General features: G+C 45.2%; 1 protein-coding gene across 3 annotated transcripts in view; it reads right to left on the minus strand.

Moving 5' to 3' along the window:
- Positions 1–21848, minus strand: part of sdk2b (sidekick cell adhesion molecule 2b) — a 1174030-nt gene that overhangs the window by 781994 nt on the left and 370188 nt on the right. For 2 of the 3 annotated variants that reach the window (XM_072483444.1, XM_072483443.1), the window contains exon 2: positions 8906–8995. The exons of the other annotated variant lie outside the window; for it this stretch is intronic. In XM_072483444.1, the coding sequence (XP_072339545.1) occupies positions 8906–8995 (90 nt within the window). The remainder of the gene's footprint in view (positions 1–8905; positions 8996–21848) is intronic. 3 annotated transcript variants of the gene reach the window in all.

A 21848-nucleotide genomic window follows, 5' to 3' on the forward strand; every position in this document is an offset into this window, starting at 1 on the left:
TAGATATGGGGCGGGATTTTCCGCCGGCGGGATTCTCCGTTTTGCCGGCGCCCGAGGATTTCTCAACGCCCACAATGGGAAACCCCATTGACTGGCCGGCGTAACGGAAAATCCTGCCGGCCGGTCTAGGCAGAAAAGTGGCGTGGCAGGGCGAAGAATCCAGCCTATGGTTTCCAGATTATTGATTTCATTGAATTTACAGTGCAGAAGGAGGCCATTCGGCCCATCGAGTCTGCACCGGCTCTTTGAAAGAGCACCCTACCCAAGCCCACACCTCCATTCTATCCCTATTACCCAGTAACCCCACCCAACACTAAGGGCAATTTTGGACACTAAGGGCAATTTAGCTTGGCCAATCCACCTAACCTGCACATCTTTGGACTGTGGGAGGAAACCGGAGCACCCGGAGGAAACCCACGCACACACGGGGAGAACGTGCAGACTCCACACAGACAGTGACCCAAGCCGGGAATTGAACCTGGGACCCTGGAGCTGTGAAGCAATTGTGCTAACCACCGTGCTGCCCCATTTCTTCTAATGCCCAGGTACCTGCTAACAGTGGTTAACATGCCTTCCCCTTCTTTTACCCAATAGTAAGCAACAATAAATACCATGAAGAGAGCTGCTGTCCGTACTGAAAACATAAAATTAGGGGCAGTAGAGGGTCGTATGGCTCTTCGAGGTTACTCGGTCTTTCCCCCCAAATCATGGCTGAACTTCTGCATCAAATTCAGTTTCCCGCTCTATCCTTACATTCCTGGATTCCCCACGTGACTCCATCATTGTCTGGGGTAGAGAGTTTCAAAGATTCACAACCCTCTGAATGAAGAAATGTTTGACCTCTTATCCTGAGACTGTTTCCTCTGATTCTAGACTGACCAACCAGGGGAGGCAGCAGGGGAACCCGTCTCTCATTCTTTGAAATTTCAAAGAATAGAAGCCCATTCGAATCAATCTCTTTTAATTCCAGGAATCAAGCTGGTGAACATTCTCACAATTCAAAAGTAATTAGGCGCATTTTTGGAAATGTAAAGTCAAGACAGAGAAACCAATGAGCCACAACTATCTTCTAGTTTGATTTCTAACATTCATTGTAAAAGTTCTGAGGGACCATGCAGTTGCTGCTTCCTCAGCCCTCTCCATCAACCCCTTCCTACAGTGGGGAAAGTTGTATGCATAGGACAAAACACATACATTTCTGTGGAGGGAAGGAAAAGAGAGTGAATGAGATAGTGGTGAGAGAGGGAGAGGAAAAAGAGAAAGGGAAGTGCTGTTGCTATTGTTGAATTGTACTATTGTCAATGGTTCTCATTAAATCAAATTACATGTTGATTGGTTTAACCAGGTCGGTCAAGGCAGCCTTGAGGAGGAGTTTATAGAATGTATCCGCGATAGTTTCCTAGAACAGTATGTAATTGAACCTACGAGGGAACAAGCGGTCCTAGATCTGGTCCTGTGTAATGAGACAGGATTGATTCAAGCTCTCATAGTTAGGGATCCTCTCGGAAGGAGCGATCACAATATGGTGAGAAGGTAAAATCAAGCACTAGTGTTTTGTGCTTAAACAAAGGAGATTATAATGGGATGAGGGAAGAACTAGCTAAGGTAGGTAAGGCAAAGACTTTATAGTGAAACAGTTGAGGAACAGTGGAGAACCTTCCAAGTGATTTTTCACAGTGCTGAGCAAAGGTTTATACCAACAAAAAGGAAGGACGGTAAAAAGAGGGAAAATCGACCGTGGATATCTAAGGAAATAAGGGAGAGTATCAAATTGAAGGAAAAAACATACAAAGTAGCAAAGATCAGTGGGAGACTAGAGGACTGGGAAATCTTTAGGGGGCAACAGAAAGCTACTAAAAAAGCTATAAAGAAGAGTAAGATAGATTATGAGAGTAAACTTGCTCAGAATATAAAAACAGATAGTAAAAGTTTCTACAAATACATAAAACAAAAAAGAGAGGCTAAGGTAAATATTGGTCCTTTAGAGGATGAGAAGGGAGATGTAATAATGGGAGATGAGGAAATGGCTGAGGAACTGAACAGGTTTTTTGGGTCGGTCTTCACAGTGGAAGACACAAATAACATGCCAGTGACTGATGGAAATGAGGCTGTGACAGGTGAGGACCTTGAGAGGATTGTTATCACCAAGGAGGTAGTGATGGGCAAGCTAATGGGGCTAAAGGTAGCCAAGTCTCCTGGACCTGATGGAATGCATCCCAGAGTGCTAAAAGAGATGGCTAGGGAAATTGCAAATGCACTAGTGATCATTTACCAAACTTCACTAGACTCTGGGGTGGTCCCGGCGGATTGGAAATTAGCAAACGTGACACCACTGTTTAAAAAAGGAGGTAGGCAGAAAGTGGGTAATTATAGGCCAGTGAGCTTAACTTCGGTAGTAGGGAAGATGCTGGAATCTATCATCAAGGAAGAAATAGCGAGGCATCGGGATGGAAATTGTCCCATTGAGCAGACGCAGCATGGGTTCATAAAGGGCAGGTCGTGCCTAACTAATTTAGTGGAATTTTTTGAGGACATTAACAGTGCGGTAGATAACGGAGAGCCAATGGATGTGGTATATCTGGAGTTCCAGAAAGCCTTTGACAAGGTGCCACACAAAAGGTTGTTGCATAAGATAAAGATGCATGGCATTAAGGGGAAAGTAGTAGCATTGATAGAGGATTGGTTAATTAATAGAAAGCAAAGAGTGGGGATTAATGGGTGTTTCTCTGGTTGGCAATCAGTAGCTAGTGGTGTCCCTCAGGGATCAGTGTTAGGCCCACAACTGTTCACAATTTACATAGATGATTTGGAGTTGGGGACCAAAGGCAATGTGTCCAAGTTTGCAGACGACACTAAGATAAGTGGTAAAGCAAAAAGTGCAGAGGATACTGGAAGTCTGCAGAGGGATTTGGATAGGCTAAGTGAATGGGCTAGGGTCTGGCAGATGGAATACAATGTTGACAAATGTGAGGTTATCCATTTTGGTAGGAATAACAGCAAAAGGGATTATTATTTAAATGATAAAATATTAAAACATGTTGCTGTGCAGAGAGACCTGGGTGTGCTAGTGCATGAGTCGCAAAAAGTTGGTTTACAGGTGCAACAGGTGATTAAGAAGGCAAATGGAATTTTGTCCTTCATTGCTAGAGGGATGGAGTTTAAGACTAGGGAGGTTATGCTACAATTGTATAAGGTGTTAGTGAGGCCACACCTGGAGTATTGTGTTCAGTTTTGGTCTCCTTACTTGAGAAAGGACGTACTGGTGCTGGAGGGTGTGCAGAGGAGATTCACTAGGTTAATCCCAGAGCTGAAGGGGTTGGATTACGAGGAGAGGTTGAGTAGACTGGGACTGTACTCGTTGGAATTTAGAAGGATGAGGGGGGATCTTATAGAAACATATAAGATTATGAAGGGAATAGATAGGATAGATGCGGGCAGGTTGTTTCCACTGGCGGGTGAAAGCAGAACTAGGGGGCATAGCCTCAAAATAAGGGGAAGTAGATTTAGGACTGAGTTTAGGAGGAACTTCTTCACCCAAAGGGTTGTGAATCTATGGAATTCCTTGCCCAGTGAAGCAGTAGAGGCTCCTTCATTAAATGTTTTTAAGATAAAGATAGATAGTTTTTTGAAGAATAAAGGGATTAAGGGTTATGGTGTTCAGGCCGGAAAGTGGAGCTGAGTCCACAAAAGATCAGCCATGATCTCATTGAATGGTGGAGCAGGCTTGAGGGGCCAGATGGCCTACTCCTAGTTCTTATGTTCTTATGTTCTTATGTAAATCTGTGCTGTATACCTTGGTGTTTGCTTCTTTGCTGTTCTTTTGGGGGCCTTGTTATGGGCCAGGGTTTAGAGAACCCCAAAGTGTATCATGGAGTTCACCTGACCCACAACTTTTAATAGATTGTGGTATGGGGAGCATATGGCCCACTCTACAGGTGTGGTACAGCAGAAATGGAAAAGTATTTTTTAAAGCAAAACAATGTTTATTCTATGAACTCAAGTTAACCTTTTTAAAACATACAGTGAACATCTTAGCAACCATTAATTCAAATACAACCCCCAAAGAATACAACACTAAGTAATCCTTTAAGCTTTCCTTTTAACATCCATAAGACTTAAAACACCTTTTACCAGAAGCACATCAGGTTAAAGTCACTACTGTTATTAGTTTTAAATCACCAGGATCGATTTACAGTCTTTAGATTACAGAGAGAGACTCTAATACACCTTCTGGCTGTGACTGCAGCTATCCAGCTCTGAAAACAAAACTAAAACACACCCTGTAGCAAACAGCCTAAAACAAAAGTAAAAAGCTGACAGACAGCCCGGCTCCACCCCCTTTCTGACATCACTGCAGTAATAAACACCCATTTCTTAAAGGTACTCTCACTACAGATATTTATATAAACACCCACTTATAAACACCCATTTCTTAAAGGTACTCTCACATGACAGCCTTCACACAATCTAAAAAGGATTTTGATGGTGAGCGCACACTGAAGGCCTGATCTTATAAAAAGTGCTTGAAAGTGAATGATCTAAACTGTTAGTATTCTGCAAACAATTCTCTACGGACATGATTGGTCGGTATGATTAACCAATGGCAGCACACATCTGTACACCTGGCTAGCAAAGTGCTCAACACTGATGCTGCAGAAATGCTGTCCAAATATTCTGCACCATATTTGCGATCATTCAAAGAAAACACAATTCTGATGTACTTTTTTTGTCACTCAAATTATCAAGTTGCCATAAAACAAGCAGATTTTTGAAAATCGAAGGGTTTTATTTCCATCAACAACTCATATGAAGCTTGAAAGCTTGATTCAGATCAGATGATGGTTTACTCAGTCATTACTCTGATGAGCTCTGATTAAATCAATAGCGTTCACTTCAACAATAGATCATGTAAAAGAAGAACACCACTGAGTCCATACTTCATCTGACTTCATGTTAATCAGTAAATTACATCCTAATTGAGATGCCCTTAATCAATATTCCAGTTATTAGGGTTATTTCTGGCTGAGGCAAATTGCAGAGCATTAATGTAAAGACGACACAGAGTCTGCCTTTGGCAATTCTATTATTGATTAGGTTTACAGAAGTGAAGTCAATGATGGGTATCAATTATTGTAGTAGTAGAGTACAGGGAATATTTTTTCTTTCTTAATATAGTTTGTTCAAATTATTTTTGAGCAGTTGTTGTCTCTTTAATAGCTATCATAGGATTGTTAAACCTTAAGGACGGGTGAGAAGTTAATTGGTGACAAAGTTAGCCCTCCTCTCGGAATTAATTGCTTCCCATACCTATCCTCTATGGGTTGGATACACTTTCTCAGGTTGACAGTTTTGTGACAATCAGATACTTCAAGCCATCTCAGCAAACCATTTCAAAGCACCACAACAGATGTTTCTTGGAACAAACAGGCCTACATATATTATCAATACTTAAAAAAAAATGGTTTACTCAATGCTGCTTGCTCATATGCTTTAAGATTGTGTTTCAGCAGGCAGTGTATTTATGGGGTCAGCGTAAGGGAAGTGGGAGGAGGAGAAAGAGAAAGGAGAGAGGGTTAATTTCTCAACCATCCTCTGTAATTGATGCTGCACTGGACCATCAAAGTATGTAATTACAATAAACTTTGTGCTCATTAGGATGTAACATAGATCAACACAAGTATCTATCTTCCTGCAATACTTTGATGAAGTATGCATTATGGAATGGGGGAGGAGGGGAAGAAAATAGAGTAGGTAATAATTTGTCTGGACACTCATCATCCCAAATTACGAAGATATTACTTATAGTGATAAATATGTTTCTTATTTGCATGATAAGTTGATGCCGCATATTTTATTTTATCATAGAATTTACAGTGTAGAAGGAGGCCACTCGGCCCATCGTGTCTGCACCGGCTCTTGGAAAGAGCACCCTACTCAAGGTCCACACCTCCACCCTATCCCCATAACCCAGTAACCCCACCCAACACTAAGGGCAATTTTGGACACTAAGGGCAATTTAGCATGGCCAATCCACCTAACCTGCACATCTTTGGACTGTGGGAGGAAACTGGAGTACCCGGAGGAAACCCACGCACACACGGGGAGGATGTGCAGACTCCGCACAGACAGTGACCCAAGCCAGAATCGAACCTGGGACCCTGGAGCTGTGAAGCAATTGTGCTATCCACTATTGCACCTTTTGTTAAAAGGTTACCTTGAATTGGGCACAGTAGCTAACGGATCGACTGAGTATCAGTATTTTGGGCGAAATTCTCCCAAGTACCCACTGGTGTGTTTGATGGCGGGAATGGTGGGAGGGCCAGAAATCGGTTACACGCTGGCGGGAGTTTAAAGCAGGATCTGCTGCTGGTGCCCACCATGGCGGAGTCCGAAAACCTACTGACGGGATGCAGAATCTGACACCCCAGACCAGATTCTCCATGATGCCGGTGGGACAACACGCCAGCGTGATACACGTTTGTACAGTGTAGCATGCAGATGTCGGGATTCACCTGAACAATGCCCGGAGCTGCCTTTGGAGTTCGGGATGGAGGTCGCCTACAACCCTGGAACGCCAAAGCAGTGGGTCGGGCATTATCTGCAGATGGACCTTCTGGATCAGGTGTGCTGCAGGAGGTCCATCTTCATGCGTCAGAGTGTTCTTGGAGATTCATCTTTGTTCTCAGGTGGCCCGTCTTCTTTCTTTAGCAGTGGGTCAGTGATGTTGGGTGTGTTTTCGATATGGCAATGGGCACGACGATGGATGACACATCATCCAGGCCTGCCCCACAGTGTACAAATCCTAGGTGCATAATTAATGAGGTCAGGGCTGGAAGATTTGGTGTGTTTTCCCGCCAGCTGCTGCAACGAGAAATTCTCCAAGTTCCCAACCTCGCCACGGCACTTGGCCTCAAAATGGGACAATTCCACCCCTGGTTTATCCTTTTTAGTTTCCTTCGATGAGCGCTCTGTGTGGCAAAATTACCTTACCCCCTGGATGCTAATTGGTGTGGAGTGGATTGTCACCTATTACACATCTTAAAATGTACATTTAAACTCACCATGAATTGACTGCACATTGCTATAGTCAAAGCAGCTGAATATGACTTCTATGTTACATGAAAACTGTTCAGATATTGTCAAAAGAGCATTACTTAATTTATATCTTCACCAAGATGTACTTTTGGATGTTTGACCTCATCACTATCTGTGCTCAAACCGTCTGAAATGCAGCAGATGACTATTTGCCATCCCATTTGCTAACTCTTTATATCAGTAAAAGCTAGAGGAGGTCTGGTGGCACAGTGTTAGTGCCCTACCTCTGGATCAGAAACTCCAGGTACAAGTCCAAGGATCTATTGGCCATGGGATACGTGTCCAAAGTGTAATTCAGGGGCTGATAATCAGCTTGGGAATCCTGCTTCCACTATTCCCCATGAGAAGAAACAGTTTGGTGTGGTGATATGCCAACAAAAAAGGTAAAAGTCTTACATCCGCATGAACTTCCTATCTACAAAAACACAGGCCTGCTGGTGTGTCTTTTGCCACCACCTTATTCTTTGGGAATTCCTTTTGATAGCAACTCTCAAATAATCAAACAAAAACGCAGATGCTGGACGTCTGAAATAAAAACAGAGGGCGCAATTCTCCCATCGGGAGACTAAGTCCCGACGCCGGAGTGAAAACCGGAGTTTGCCATCCTCCCCGCAAGAAGATGGCGGATTGATCTTGCGGGGCTGCAGAGGAAAGGAGGTCCTCCTTCAGAGAGGCCGGCCCGCCGATCGGTGGGTACCGATCACGGGCCAGTCCCCTTTTGAGCCCCCCCCCCCCCCCCCGGTGCAGGAACCCCCCTCGCCCCCCCACAGGCCCCCCCCCCCCCCGCCCAGCGTTCCCGCGCTGTTCCCGCCGGCAGCGACCAGGTGTGGATGGCGCCAGCGGGAACCTGTCGTGTTGGGCAGGCCGCTCGGCCCATACGGGCCGGGAGAATCGCCGCTCACCCATTACCAACGGCAAGCGGCAATTCTCCCAGCGGCCAGCTGTGATTTGCACCGCGCCGGTTTGGGGGGGGGGGGGGGGGGGGGGGGTGGGAGAGAATCGCATGCGGGCGTCGGGACGGCGTGGCGGGACTCGCGCGGTGCCCGGGCGATTCTCCCACCCGGCATGGGGGGGGGGAGAATTCAGCCAAGAAAATGCTGGAAACATATATCAAGTCAGACCAATTAACATGGCAGAGGGTAATTTATTAGAATCTCCTACCGGTGGTAGTGCTGTAACACCTCTATTTTCTGTCTTCCTGTCCCTTCCTCAACCAGTGCTGCACCTAAACTATATTGCAACAAACTCTACTGTGCCTCCTAAATTGCCAGACCAGCCAAAGTCAAAATCCTCTTTAACAGGGAGGAGGGTGGTGTCAAGGGAAAAGAGGAAAAATGTTACCCGAAAAATCATGAATCTGGAAATATCTAAACAGATTGGAACCAGTGAGTTGAAACTTGTTCAACTGGTCCTGAAAGCTGGCAAACCTTCCCTCCACGAACAAGTCCCCAAACCTCTCCTACCCTTCCCCTCCCATGACCTAAACATTGAGTTTAAACCCGCTGGCAAAAAGAGGTTATTACTGCACATAGGGGCCAGCAAAATAATTGAGCTAAGTTTAAAATGTTGTGTGACCTGTTTCAGATGCTCAGGGTGGACACAGGTACTGGATTTGAGGAAGATCTTGCCAGAGAGAATGGCAATGATGACGTTACTAATGCACCAAAGTAGGAACCCTTGCAAGAATTTGCCTCTATTTGCCCTCATACTGAACCTAGATCACTAAACCATGCCCAATAATAAAATAATACATTGTGTAGAGCTAAACATTTAATAAACAAAAGCGTTGAATTTATGGGCGGAATCTTACCATATATTTTCAAAGTGTCAGGCTCGGACTGAAAACTGGTGTGTATCTCTCCAGCTGCATAGCCTAGTTTTCTCTCCAGATCTTGGGCCTCTGAGTAAAAAAAAAAGAGTGGGCAGGGTTTACACCATCACTCTGATGGGGCGGGGCCTGACAGAGCTAGTACATACTCAGTTCACTTACTTCAACATACTCCACAGAGAGCTGGGTGCATCCTTTAAAGGATGCCCCGATCTTCACTGAATTGGAAGTCCCCCCCCCTCCCCACCCCACCCCCGTGCATTCATTGGGGATGCCCCCCGCCACCACTCCTCCCCCCAAACAACCACCCCCTCGCCCCCCCCACCCCACCCCCGTGCATTCATTGGGGATACCCCCCACCACCACCCCTCCCCCAAACAACCACCCCCCCCGCCTCCCCCACCCCAGTGCATTCATTGGGGATGCCCCCACTACCACCCCTCCCCCCAACCAACCCCCCCCGCCCGCCTCCCCACCCCACCCCCGTGCATTCATTGGGGATACCCCCACCACCACCCCTCCCCCCAACCAAACCGCCCCCCTTGCCTCCCCCACCCCACCCCCGTGCATTCATTGGGGATACCCCCCACCACACCCCCCCCCCCCGCCACTCCCACTACCGCAAAGGTATCTCCGGCATACCTCCCCTCTCATTGCCAGTTCCCCTTTTTGCATGCAAGCTCCGCCATCCACTGCCCACTCTTTTCCCCCCTCCTGCCCCCACCACACATATATGGAAAACCCCTCCATAAGGCTCCCATGGGGGCCCGCCACCAACGCTACCCCTCGACAGAGGTGGTACTGCCGGGTTCGCACTGTCAACCTGGTAGTCCCAAACTGTGCCAGAGGGCAGTGCCAGACATATTCCTCTCCCCGTGCGGGCTATACTTCCCTGGAGGGATCCCCTTGAATGAATCTAGTCTTACTAAAACCTGCTGTAAACTATGCCGACAAGCGATTATTCACTGAGGGGAGGATCATGTTGGCGGTGTCACCGGCGAGGGGTGTGGAAAATTGGGAAACACGATCTCTCCGGTAAGAACGGCAGTTTCCGATCGCTCCAGATTTTCCGCCCGCGCCACCGTTCTCTCTGACGGCAAACATTGGTTGAAAATCACCCCCTATGTAACCCAACATGGGATAGGTAGAATGTGGAGGTGAGGTTACATTCAGATCAGCATGATCGTTTTTTTTCCATAAATTTAGAGTACCCAATTCATTTTTCCCAATTAAGGGGCAATTTAGCGTAGCTAATCCACCTACTCTGCACATCTTTGGGTTGTGGGGGCGAAACCCACGCAAACACGGGGAGAACATGAAAACTCCACACGGAAAGTGACCCAGAGCCGCGATCGAATCTGGGACCTCGTCACCACGAGGCAGCAGGGCTAACTCACTGCGCCACCGTGCTGCCCTAGATCAGCATGATCTTATTAAATGGCAACGCAGGCTCGAGGGGCAGAATGGCCTACTCCTGCTCCTAAATCGTATGTTTCCATGTTCATTTGTAATATATTTGTACAGTGTTACAGTGCTCATCCCACACTATCCCACAGAATGGATTCCCCTTTTCTGTGCAAATGCCAGTTCGAAAAAACAAAACTGTGGGAACAGCTGGTTCTTCTTATTTTGTATGGCTGCTTGAAACACAACATTAAATATCAATGTCCAAGTCTACCATCCTTTTGATAGCTCCTAAGGATCTGGAAGGAGCAGAAATTATTATTCCATGGAATGATCTTAAGGAGCACTATTTCACAAGGTCCACACTCACACGACAAGCTATTAACCCGTCTGCAAGAACTGTATGTGCACTTCCTGCCCATTCTTCTGCAGGTACTGAGAAAGCGAGGGCCAAGGTGGTTGGATGCAGGGTGAAAGCTGATGTAATAGGTGATTATGGCACCCAAATGAAGTTTGAATGCTGTTCACAATATGAGGCATGGTGAGGCCAGGTGGTTGCTCGGTAGGGCATGTCAGCAGATCCCGATTCTGGACTCCATTGGCTTTCCACATCCCCTCTCTTCAGGTGAGAATTCAAAGGTACAGAGATACTCTGCAAAGCAAGAAGGAGTTTGAACACTTAACGCACCATCTCGGGAACTTCTTGAGATCTTCAGTAAAGGACAGTTATGAGTCCGCCCTGAGGTTCTTCATGTGTTCTCGGATTATTGCTACTTCTCGTCTGAAGGTGATGGCAAGATTGGTGTGAAGATAAGGAGCTAGTCAATGACATATTCAGCACTCCCATGTAGATTCTCAAAGGAGAGTTTAGTTAACCATCCGCAAGATTTTTAGGTGCACTTCCTGCCCCTGTTGATGCAGTTACTAATAACACAAGGACCAAGATGGCTGGCCAAGGATCTAACCATCTGTTTCCCCACTGATCCCTGCCAATTTGTGGATTAGGTGCACCCAAGTTAGTACCACAGATTGGAGTACTCACTTACTTCTTTGTGTGCCAATGAAATGCATATTTAAGTGTTTTCTGAGGCTTCGGACAAAGTTAACACAGCTCATAATGTAGTCCTCAACTATTTTTAAATCTTTACCAAGCACGCCTTCTCCTTAGGCAAAGGTTCACATCTGGATGGTAATTACAAAGTTATCTACTTAACCAAATTTCCTTGACAGACTCAATGGAATATCATAGAATTACAGTAGCATACCAAAAATTGTGCTGGAAAGACACTGACTTGTGGCAGCCCTTTATTCAGTCATCAAGGTGTAATAATCTGCTCCATGTTTGCCAGATTTATGGTTTATGCTCATGATGAGCTCATGTTGAACACTCTATCGAGTTCTCCAGTATATAATTGCCATCAACAACACCAGTGAATGCCAATTAACAGCTTTCTAACACAGTCCATTTCAGGAGCAAGGTTAAAAGAGAAAAAATAATTCCAGTCTAATGCGTCTGTCTTATTAATGTAGAAAATTCACAAAGGCGACTTATTGCTCACGTCACACTATAAATGGAAGACTGATGTTCAGCTACGACAAGAGATTCACGCTGCTCGTGAAGATGAGCTATTTCCATTGGTAGAGACCTATTCGGCCAAGACTGAAATGTGGTGTGGACGGGAGTCAAAGTAGAACAAGATCCATGGAAAGATGGAGAAAAGTAATAAAAACTTGGAGAAAGAGCAAGGAAGATTCTATTTGAGAACTTTCTTCTGATTTCAGCGTGTTTTCCGCTGTTTTAAAGGGGGGGGGGGGAACAGTGACCGTGGTCAGCACTGCTGCCTCACAGCGCCAAGGACCTGGGTTCAATTCTGGCCTTGGGTGGCTGTCTGTCTGTGTGGAGTTTACACTTTGTCCCCGTGTCTATGTGGGTTTCCTCCGGCTGCTCCAGTTTCCTCCCACAGTCCAAAGATGTGCAGGTTAGGTGGATCAGCTATACTAAATTGCCCCTTAGTGTCCAAAGTGTGCAGGTTAGGTGGGGTAATGGGGGTAGAGCGGAGGTAGGGTGCTCTTTTAGAGGGTCGGTGCAGACCCGATGGGCCTAGTGGCCTCCTTCTGCACTGTATGGATTCTCATGCCCTTTAAAAAAAAAATTTCCATCCTGAATGGCACTGAAAAAGTCTCCGTTATAGCCATGATATGAGGTTTCAAAGTAAAGATGGACACAGTAAATGGATCTTTGTATCCTGGACTGTCATGCACCGTTTTCTGAAGGCTGTTATATCTGAATTTCTTTTGTGGGAACGTATTTGTGAGCAGAATCTGCTCACAACATTTTAGCCGATTTTGATTCAGCCCTCATCCTTTGGTCCATGGACCAGAGGTTCATATCCAGCCTAGGAAAAAAATGATGAAAGCCCTTCTCTCAGAGAATAGTTGTTATCTGAAACACTCCCATTTAACTCATGGGAGCTGGACTGCATTCAATACGAAATCTTTGCGGAGCAATGAATTGTCTCCCCAAGCAATACATAAGAGATGTGTTTTCTTTTGAAGGCAATCTTCAGTTATGTTTCCTGTCATAAAACAATGCACTGTCACTAGATTATTCAATGAGTGAAATAGCAATCAAAAAGCAACCATTTAATTTAATTTGCATTTGAAGTTGTGCCTGATGTTGTCCACAACCATACAGCTGTTGGCAGACAATGTAATCCAACGAATAATAATCTTTATTATTATTGTCACAAGAGGCTTACAGTAACACTGCAATGAAGTTACTGTGAAAATCTCATCAGGAAATAGAAACTCTTTTCAGTGTTTTCTTTATACTTTATAATGCAGTTTGTTGTGCAAATACAAACTATTATTTTAACCACTGTGATTCAGCATTGCAACAATACATCTTATTGAAAATGAACAGGAATCATGATGTATTACTTTACTCCCTTATTCCTATAATAACAATATTATGCAGCTTGCAACCAATCTCATTTCCAAAGCCTTGTACCTGTACCTGTACAGTTCAAAAATGACACTAAATAACTCCAACCAACTGCGTTTTAAATAGGAAATTTGCAGGTATAAAGATAAACAGTTAATAAACATTTACTATGCTGGCATTCTGTAAATTTATACTGATGTTAACGGTGATGCAATATCCCAGTTATATAATGCGAGAACGGCTTATAATGTCGCAATGGCACACAAACCAATATCTAACCTGTACATCCTGAGTTGGTATTCATATTACATGAAACATAACCTAGACTGAAATAAATATTTCACACACCAATACTCAATTTATACTGGGCTAGACATTGGGCTGGTTTCTCCCAAAATGGGACTATGTCACCACGCTGTTGAAAAATTGCTGGGGTTTTACTCCAGATATTCCTGTTTACGAAGTACAGCTAATTCAATGCCCTGCAGGGGGCTAGCAGGAACCCAGAGTGAATCTTGCAGCTTTAGCTGCGGATACGGGGCCCCACACTTCTGGTTTGGAATCCGCGCATGCGCACGGCGGCGGCGAGCTCCATGGCGGACTCGGACCGCGGTGCCAGACGCAAAAATTAGACCCCCCGATCGGCCGCGCTCCGGAGAATCTGACTGCGCACAAGCACTCCTCGGCTGCCTGTAAGGCCCCCCACTGGTGTCCAATCCCCCTGTCCACCCACCAGGGACTGAGTCCGCAGCCGCCACGCCAGCACCCGACCGGCAATAGGTTATTAGTTCCACGCCGTCAGGACCTTGGCCGATCGGGAGCGGATGATTGCTGGCCGGGCCTCTGTCAATGGGCCCCCAGCCGCGCGGCGTACTCCGCGACCACGCTGATTCTTGGGTTCCGGAGAATTGCCGGGCCGGCGTCAGGCCCGATTTCGGAGATAAATTGGATTCTCTGCCCCCGCGCCGAATGCGATTTCGGTGCAGGGCTGCGGAGAATCCAACCCATTGCACGTGCTATAAAGCGCTGGTTAGATATTATAAGTATTAGTACCCAATCTCCACGGCTTTGATACTACACACTCTAGTGTGCACTCCATATTGACAGCAGTATCTGATCTTAATCCTGAAGACCTCTAAATGTTGTTGGTTGCATGAGAGTGCCAAAAATTACAACACTTATATAGTTTTGATATCTATCAAAGATAGATCTCTGCTTATATTATTCTGTTTTCCATCGTCACATTATTCCATGTATGGGTTAAACACCTCTACAAAAAAACCCTCAAAAGATCATTGAGGATTAAAGTGAAGACACCAACTGCTGGCCAAGGAAACTTTCAATTGTGAGGTGAACGGAATTGTATGCTTGCAAACACTGATCACATATATCACACTATCCCCACCCAAATCCTCTGCTCTGTCGTCCAACTGGCTGGAGTGCCCCCACCTGGTTCTATTGTCATTTAACCAGTTGTAGTCAAAGAATAACCAGCAGCAGTTTCTGTTCAACCAATGCTACCTGTGGTGACCCAAGGATCTTTGTCACCTTCTATTTCTCATCTACATTCTGCACATTGACGACACCACCCGAAAACACGTTGGTCTCTATGTGTATGCTGACGACATGCACTCACCACTACCTCTTTCAACCCCTCCAATGTCTAATTTGTCACATTTCTCGCTTGACATCCAGTATTTGATGATTAGAAAATTCCTGCAACAAAATATTGGGAAGACCATAGCCAATGTTCTTGATTCCCATCACAAACACCACTTCCTAGCCATTTCTTTCCAGCGAAACTTCCTGAGGCTGAAACAGATTGTTCACAACCTTTATGTCATACTTGACAACGATATGAGATTCCGACCGTATATGAATTCCAAGACTGCCTACTTCCGTCTCCATAATCACTTGACTCCACCCCTGCCTTAGCTCAACCTTTTCCAAGAACATAACCATACATTTCTTACCTTTACACTTAACTATTCCAATATTCTCCCAGCTGGGAACCCGCCTTCCACTGTGAGGAAAGCAGAGATAATTTTAGATGAGCTATATTAGTTGAGAGGGAATACAATGGCACAGTGGTTAGCACTGCTGCCTCACAGGGCCTGGGACCCATGTTTAATTCCAGCCTTGAGTGATGTCTGTGTGGGTTTCCATTTGCTCCCCGTATCTGGGTGGGTTTCCCCCAGGTGCTCCGATTTCCTCCCACAGTCCAAAGATGTGCAGGTTAGATGGATTGGCCATGTTAAATTTCCTCTTAGTGTCCAAAGGTTAGGTGGGTTACGGGGATAGGACGAGGAGTGGGCCTAGGTTAGGGTGCCCTTTCGGAGGGTCGGTGCAGACTCGATGGGCTGAATGGCCTCCTTCTACACTGTAGGTATTCTATCCTATTCTACTTGTATTGCTAAATGTTAGAAATAATGTATATATTTAAGTAGGTTTAATTTAGTTGTTTTGTGTAAGCGGAGTAAATCTCTCATTAGATTCATGCTAGACAAAGGTGTTTGTATGCGTAGGGGTTTGGTCAGTTCAAACTGTGAAACTATTGTGCTTAGAAAGGGTTGCAACATAATAAGTAAACACGATGGGAGAAGTAAAATGTCATTGCCCAGTTGGCTGTATCAAGAATGACAAAGGCGTTTCTGGCCTTTGTAGAGTAGTTGAGGGAGGGTGGGGCAGACCCATGGAGATTTTTGCATCCAAGTGATAAGGAATTCTCATTCTTTTCCCATGTGCATAAGGTCTACTCTAAGATTGACTTATTTTTACTGGGTAGGTCCCTGCTCCCATGAGCTAAAAGGGCAGAATCAGCAATAGTAATCTTTGACCATGCTCCACACTTTGTGGACCTGGTGCTGGAGATGGACACCATTCATTGCCCGTCATGGAGGTTAAATGTGGTGTTGCTCAATGAGAACGGGTTTGTGACCATGTGTCTGCGACCATCAAGGAATATATTAGGTTCAACAGGAATAATTTGGTTTTACCCTCCACATTGTGGGAAGCCCCAAGCCGATTATAAGGGGAGAGGGAATCTCCTACAAGGCACATTTATGTAGGACGGTGATGGCGGAATGGCAATGACTAGTGGGTGCGATCTTGGAGACGGATCGCCAATATTTGGAGGGTCCTTCTCCGGAGGGGCTGGCAAATAGGAAGCAGCTGCAAATGCAGTTTGATCTGGTGTCCACAGGGAAGGCGGTGGGCCAGCTGGGGCGCTTGAGAGGGGTGGTTTATGAGTACGGGAGAAGGCAGGCCGTCTTTTGGCTCACCAGCTGAGGAGGCAGACGACTTCCTGGGAGATGGTACAGATTCAGGACTTGGGCGGCAGATAGGTCTCTGCGGCGGTCGAGGTTTTAATGCAGGGATATCTATAGCTCAGACCCCCGGGGAATGGGGTGACATGTTTCCAGATGGATTGTACTTCCCGATGGTGGGGGAGAGTGGAGGGATGACTTGGTGACTCCGTTATGCTCTGAGAATGTACTAATGTTTGTACATTATTGTTATAATGTGGTTAGCACAATTGCTTCACAGCTCCAGGGTCCCAGGATCGATTCCCGGCTTGGGTCACTGTCTGTGCGGAGTCTGCACATCCTCCCCGTGTGTGCGTGGGTTTCCTCCGGGTGCTCCGGTTTCCTCCCACAGTCCAAAGATGTGCAGGTTAGGTGGATTGGCCATGCGAAATTGCCCTTAGTGTCTAAAATTGCCCTTAGTGTTGGGTGGGGTTACTAGGTTATGGGGATAGGGTGGAGGTGTGGGCTTGGGTAGGGTGCTCTTTCAAAGAGCTGGTGCAGACTTGATGGGCCGAATGGCCTCCTTCTGCACTGTAAATTCTATAAAGGGCATTGGCCTGCTGCAACAGGTTTCCCATTGACTTTTATAAGAGTTTTGTGGGCCAGTTGGTGCCATTGATCATAGCTGTGTGCAATGATTCATTGGCTGACATGCTTTTGCAGATCACTATCTCAATCATAAAAGCAAATTACTGCAGATGCTGGAATCTGAAACGAAAGAGAAAATGCTGGAAAATCTCAGCAAGTCTGGCAGCATCTGTAGGGAAAGAAAAGAGCTAACGTTTCGAGTCCGATGACTCTTTGTCAAAGCTTTGTCATACCTTCGCTTCTGGACAAGGACCTGTCCTTGGCTGAGTTAGGGGAGGATAAGATTGTGAATATCTATGGACAGGTGTTGGCGACGGACCAGGCCTCATTGGAGGAAATAAAGAGGACGTGATAGGGTGAGCTGGGTTTGGCTTTTGAGGGGGGTGTTAATGAGGCTCTTCACAGGGTCAACTTCACATCCTCATGTGTGAGGTTAAGCCTGATCCAGTTCAAGGTGTTGCTCAGAGCACACCTAACTAGAGCACATATGAGGGGGTTCTTCTCCAGGATGGAGGGTAGGTGTGAGCGGTGCTCTAGGGGGCCAGTGAATCACATCCACACATTTTGGTCTTGCCCTACGCTTGTTAGTTTTTGGATATCCCTTTTTGATACAATGGCAGGAATTTGGGGTGTTCAGCCGGAGACATGCCCATTGATGGCCATTTTTGGCGTTTTGGACTTGCCAGTGCTGCAGACGAGGACAAGGACAGATGTCCTAGCTTTCGCCTGCCTAGCTAATAGCCTGGAGGCAAGTTCTGCTTGGGTGGAGGTCCACATTGCTGCCTAAGGCATCAGGCTGGTTAAGGGACCTGATTAAATTTTTGCACATTGAGAAGGTCAAGTACACCATGAGGGGGTCGGTGGAAGAGTTCTACTAGAGGTGGCAGCCCTTCATCTCCTTTTCAGGGAACAAATTACCATCAGCCATTGGAGGGGGCGGTTGTCTTTTTATCAAGGTTCCGTTTTCCATATGGGGAGGTGAGGGGGGACGGGGCAGGGGGATTGGGTGGGTGGACGTTTGGTATAGTACAGGGTTGGGATTTGCTGTTTTGTTGTTTTTATTGTTATAATGAAAATCTTGTTTGAATAAAAATATATTTTTAAAAACTAATTAGCAGCCCTGTTCCTCCACGTTTTCCCAAATAAAGTAAAAGTTCCGATCTTTTGAACCATGGTTCCATTCTGGAATCTTCCCATCCAGTAGTAACACCAACTGGGATAGTAACATCATCCTCAATAAACGTAAACGCATCCAAAGCTCTGATTTCCAAATCCTAATTTGCATCTAGCCCTGTTCACCTACATTGGCTCCCAGTTGAATAATAGCTCAATTTTAAAATTCTCATCTTTGTCTTCAAATCCCTCCATGGCTCCCCAATCTCCGATCTCTCTGAACTGTTAAGGAATGCGTTAAGAAACATTCCAATTAGATGTCTCATTGATCCAATAATTGGCACTGATGTGTAAAGAGGCTACAGGTGGCCTTAAGGGCATGTGATGTGATGCTAGAGTTTGGTGCTGAGTATGTTCAAAGAAAAAAAATTAAGGTGTTTGGGAAAAGGAACAGAACTCTTGATTCTTTACTCAACAGCAGCCTGAGGATAACATGAACCTCCTCCAGCTTGCATTCCTCGGATTCTGGCCTCTTGAGAATCCCCAATTTTAATCACTCCATCATTGGTGCCCATGCCTTCAAATGTTTTGTCCCCAGGCTCAGGAAGTCTCACCCTAAACCTCACTTTCCTCTTCCGATGCTTCATAAAACCTACCGTGCCCACCCTAATTTTTCCTTTTGTGAATGTGTCAAATTTTATTTGATACCTCTCCTGAAAAGCACCTTAGGATGTTCTGCTACATTAAAGGGGCTATATAAATGCAAGTAGTAGTTGTCGCGAACAAACGGTTTTCTTTGCAGTGAATTATACATTTCAGGTTGGGAAATGGAAGCTTGTCTTAAATCATGCTGTTCAGTTACAAAAGTATTTTCCTTCTGGCCGTTTTGCCTTTCACTGCAGTGACTGGAGCTTAACAAGTGATTGACGATGCAAAACTGTATGACAGAGTTCCTTCACTGCTCACTTAACTTGGAGGGAAAAGCAAAAGGTGTCAGGGAGATCAGGATGATCTTGCTGAGCAACTTCAAGGGAGCTTAGCTCCATGGATTATATTTTATTGATTTAAGGCCAGTTCACCAATCCTCCATGTGGCTATCTGAATCAACACAATAATGAAAAAGAAACCCACAATCACTTCCTGTCTACAGTCCACTTGAGAAAATGTTGAATTGAGGAAATAAATAAAAGCAACACGACAGTTAGTTCTTTTCACTCCCCCGAAAAACAATTCAAACGAAAATGTGGCTATAGATTTAACCAAGCAAAGAAAATCTATTGCAGTCCAACACAGAAAACAAAAGGTGTATCTGCGTTCCGTCTCAAATTTTCAATTATACATTCCTATGTACATCTAGCGAATCGCAGGCAGAGACCCCCAGTCCCTATTGTTACATCTCGAGCTCCCTCAGCATCATTGATTCCAGCTTTTCCTAATTTGTATGTTACCCTTTATCAATATAATCTGAAGACATGGCGGGGGGAATCCTTTGTGGTTGGGAGTCAGGGGGTTGGGAATAACTTGAGCAGCGGGAGTGTGGCAAGGTGTCCCAAGCGAAGCTCGGTCTGGGTGTTTAAAATTGTTATGCTTAAATAAGTGATTTAAATCGCTTTTTAAAAAAGTTTACAGTGCAAAAGGAGGCCATTCGGCCCATCGAGTCTGCACCGGCCCTAACAAAGAGCACCCTACTCAAGCCCACGTATCCACCCTATCCCCGTAACCCCCACTTAACCTTTTTATTTGGACACTAAGGGCAATTTAGCATGGCCAATCCACCTTTGGACTGTGGAAGGAAACCAGAGCACCCGGAGGAAACCCACACAGACACGGGGAAAACGTGCAAACTCCACACAGACAGTGACCCAAGCCAGAATCGAACCTAGGACCCTGGCTTTGTTGGATGGCTCCCAGTGCAGCGCAATTGTTAGCCCATCTGGACGATTGTTGCATAAACCCTTATCTGGAAATTTCACAGAGGGATTCCCAATGCATCTTTGGGATAGCCCCCTAATCGGAACTGGGAAGGCAGGAAGTCACGGGTCAGTGCAGTCTAGCTTTGTTTCTCCTTAACCATTATCCATGCCATTGTCAACTTCAGACTCAACTATTCCAATGCTGTCCAGTCCTGGACAGACTCCCATCAGCTACCCTCAATGGCCTTCAGTTCATCCAAAACTCTGATGTCCATTTTCTATCTTGTACTCGTCTTACTCATCCATTACCTATCGCTAAATCTTCAAAGAGCTCACTTTCAAGACACTCCTTAAAACCCACCTATTCAACTTGATGGCTTTTAGCCTCCCGAAGATATCCTGCTTTGGCTCAATGACCATTTTTGTTCTTCTTTGAAGCCTGGGGGCATTTTTCTGCATGAAGGCAGCTGAATGAAACTGTCTATGTAAGCTCATCACATTGCAATTTCAACTTTCCTTACGACTCTTGTGCTTCAACCAACCCTACTTCTAACAGTGTCCAAAGTTTTAACTACAAATAATATTGTAAAACCAATGTATTGCATATAAACAAAATATGTGACTAAAGTGCACATTGGTCTGTGTATCTGGTTCAATTGTCCTTTCTCTCTAACATTGACTCTCTTGGAGACTCCACTTTATTTGATTCCTCGTATGCAAAGTGATGGGCAATCAACCCAAAGGTTAGTACTACATAGCACTGGGAGGTTTTAAACAGTACAGACATGTAGCTTCTAAATGTTTAGCACTTTACAGATATGTAGAAAGAAACACAGCTGGAAATTCTGCCATGACAACCAAAAGGTATAGACTGGGCAACATAATGATATTTTAACTGAATTATTTCACACTGATGAAATCTGACTTGTCAATCACTCTGCAATGCTGTTGAAACTCAGTAGTTGAAGCCAACAAAGACTCGGGTAAACTTAGACCAATGCAGAAGGGATCAAACAACTGATGATTGCAGAACATTCAATTCCAATGATACAAAGTCAATCATTTGAGCAACAAGGGATTGCGCGTCTTCCCACTGTATATGAGGGCAGCTTAGCACCCCTTGTTCTCAGTGTTTGTTTTATACCAAACAAAGGCATCAATTCTGACTCCATAAAGAGAATTGGGTGCTGTTGGCACATAGAAAATCAATGTCAAAAGGCTAGGTTTTATTGGCACTTATGACAAGCTGTAGACAAACTGTTTCCATCTCGCTCTGTCAGGAAGAGTGGTTGCTTTTATGGTTCTGTGAGGTATCTGTCAGACTGAGTATCAACTCCACAACAATTTGTATGTGGTCTCACATCCAAAAGCTTGCACCAAAGATGTAACATTTGGAATGCAAATTGGTTCGCAGTGTGCACAAGACCAGAGCCAATGCACACTCCCATTTCTAACAGCTGGTGGAAAACTCAAAATGAATCTGAAAATAATTCCAAAACTAATGAAGAATCATGATCTAATTTGGGAAAGAAAATGCAAATATCACAGAGAGCGTATTCTAATACAGTCAGCATGCTTTACTGAGAACAGTACTGAGCCAGCCATCAGGAACATGTAATGCACACTTTTTTCACAGGTTGCGTTAAATGGCCCGTATC

The sequence above is a fragment of the Scyliorhinus torazame genome, chromosome 18, assembly GCF_047496885.1.
Source record: "Scyliorhinus torazame isolate Kashiwa2021f chromosome 18, sScyTor2.1, whole genome shotgun sequence".
NCBI lineage: Eukaryota > Metazoa > Chordata > Chondrichthyes > Carcharhiniformes > Scyliorhinidae > Scyliorhinus > Scyliorhinus torazame.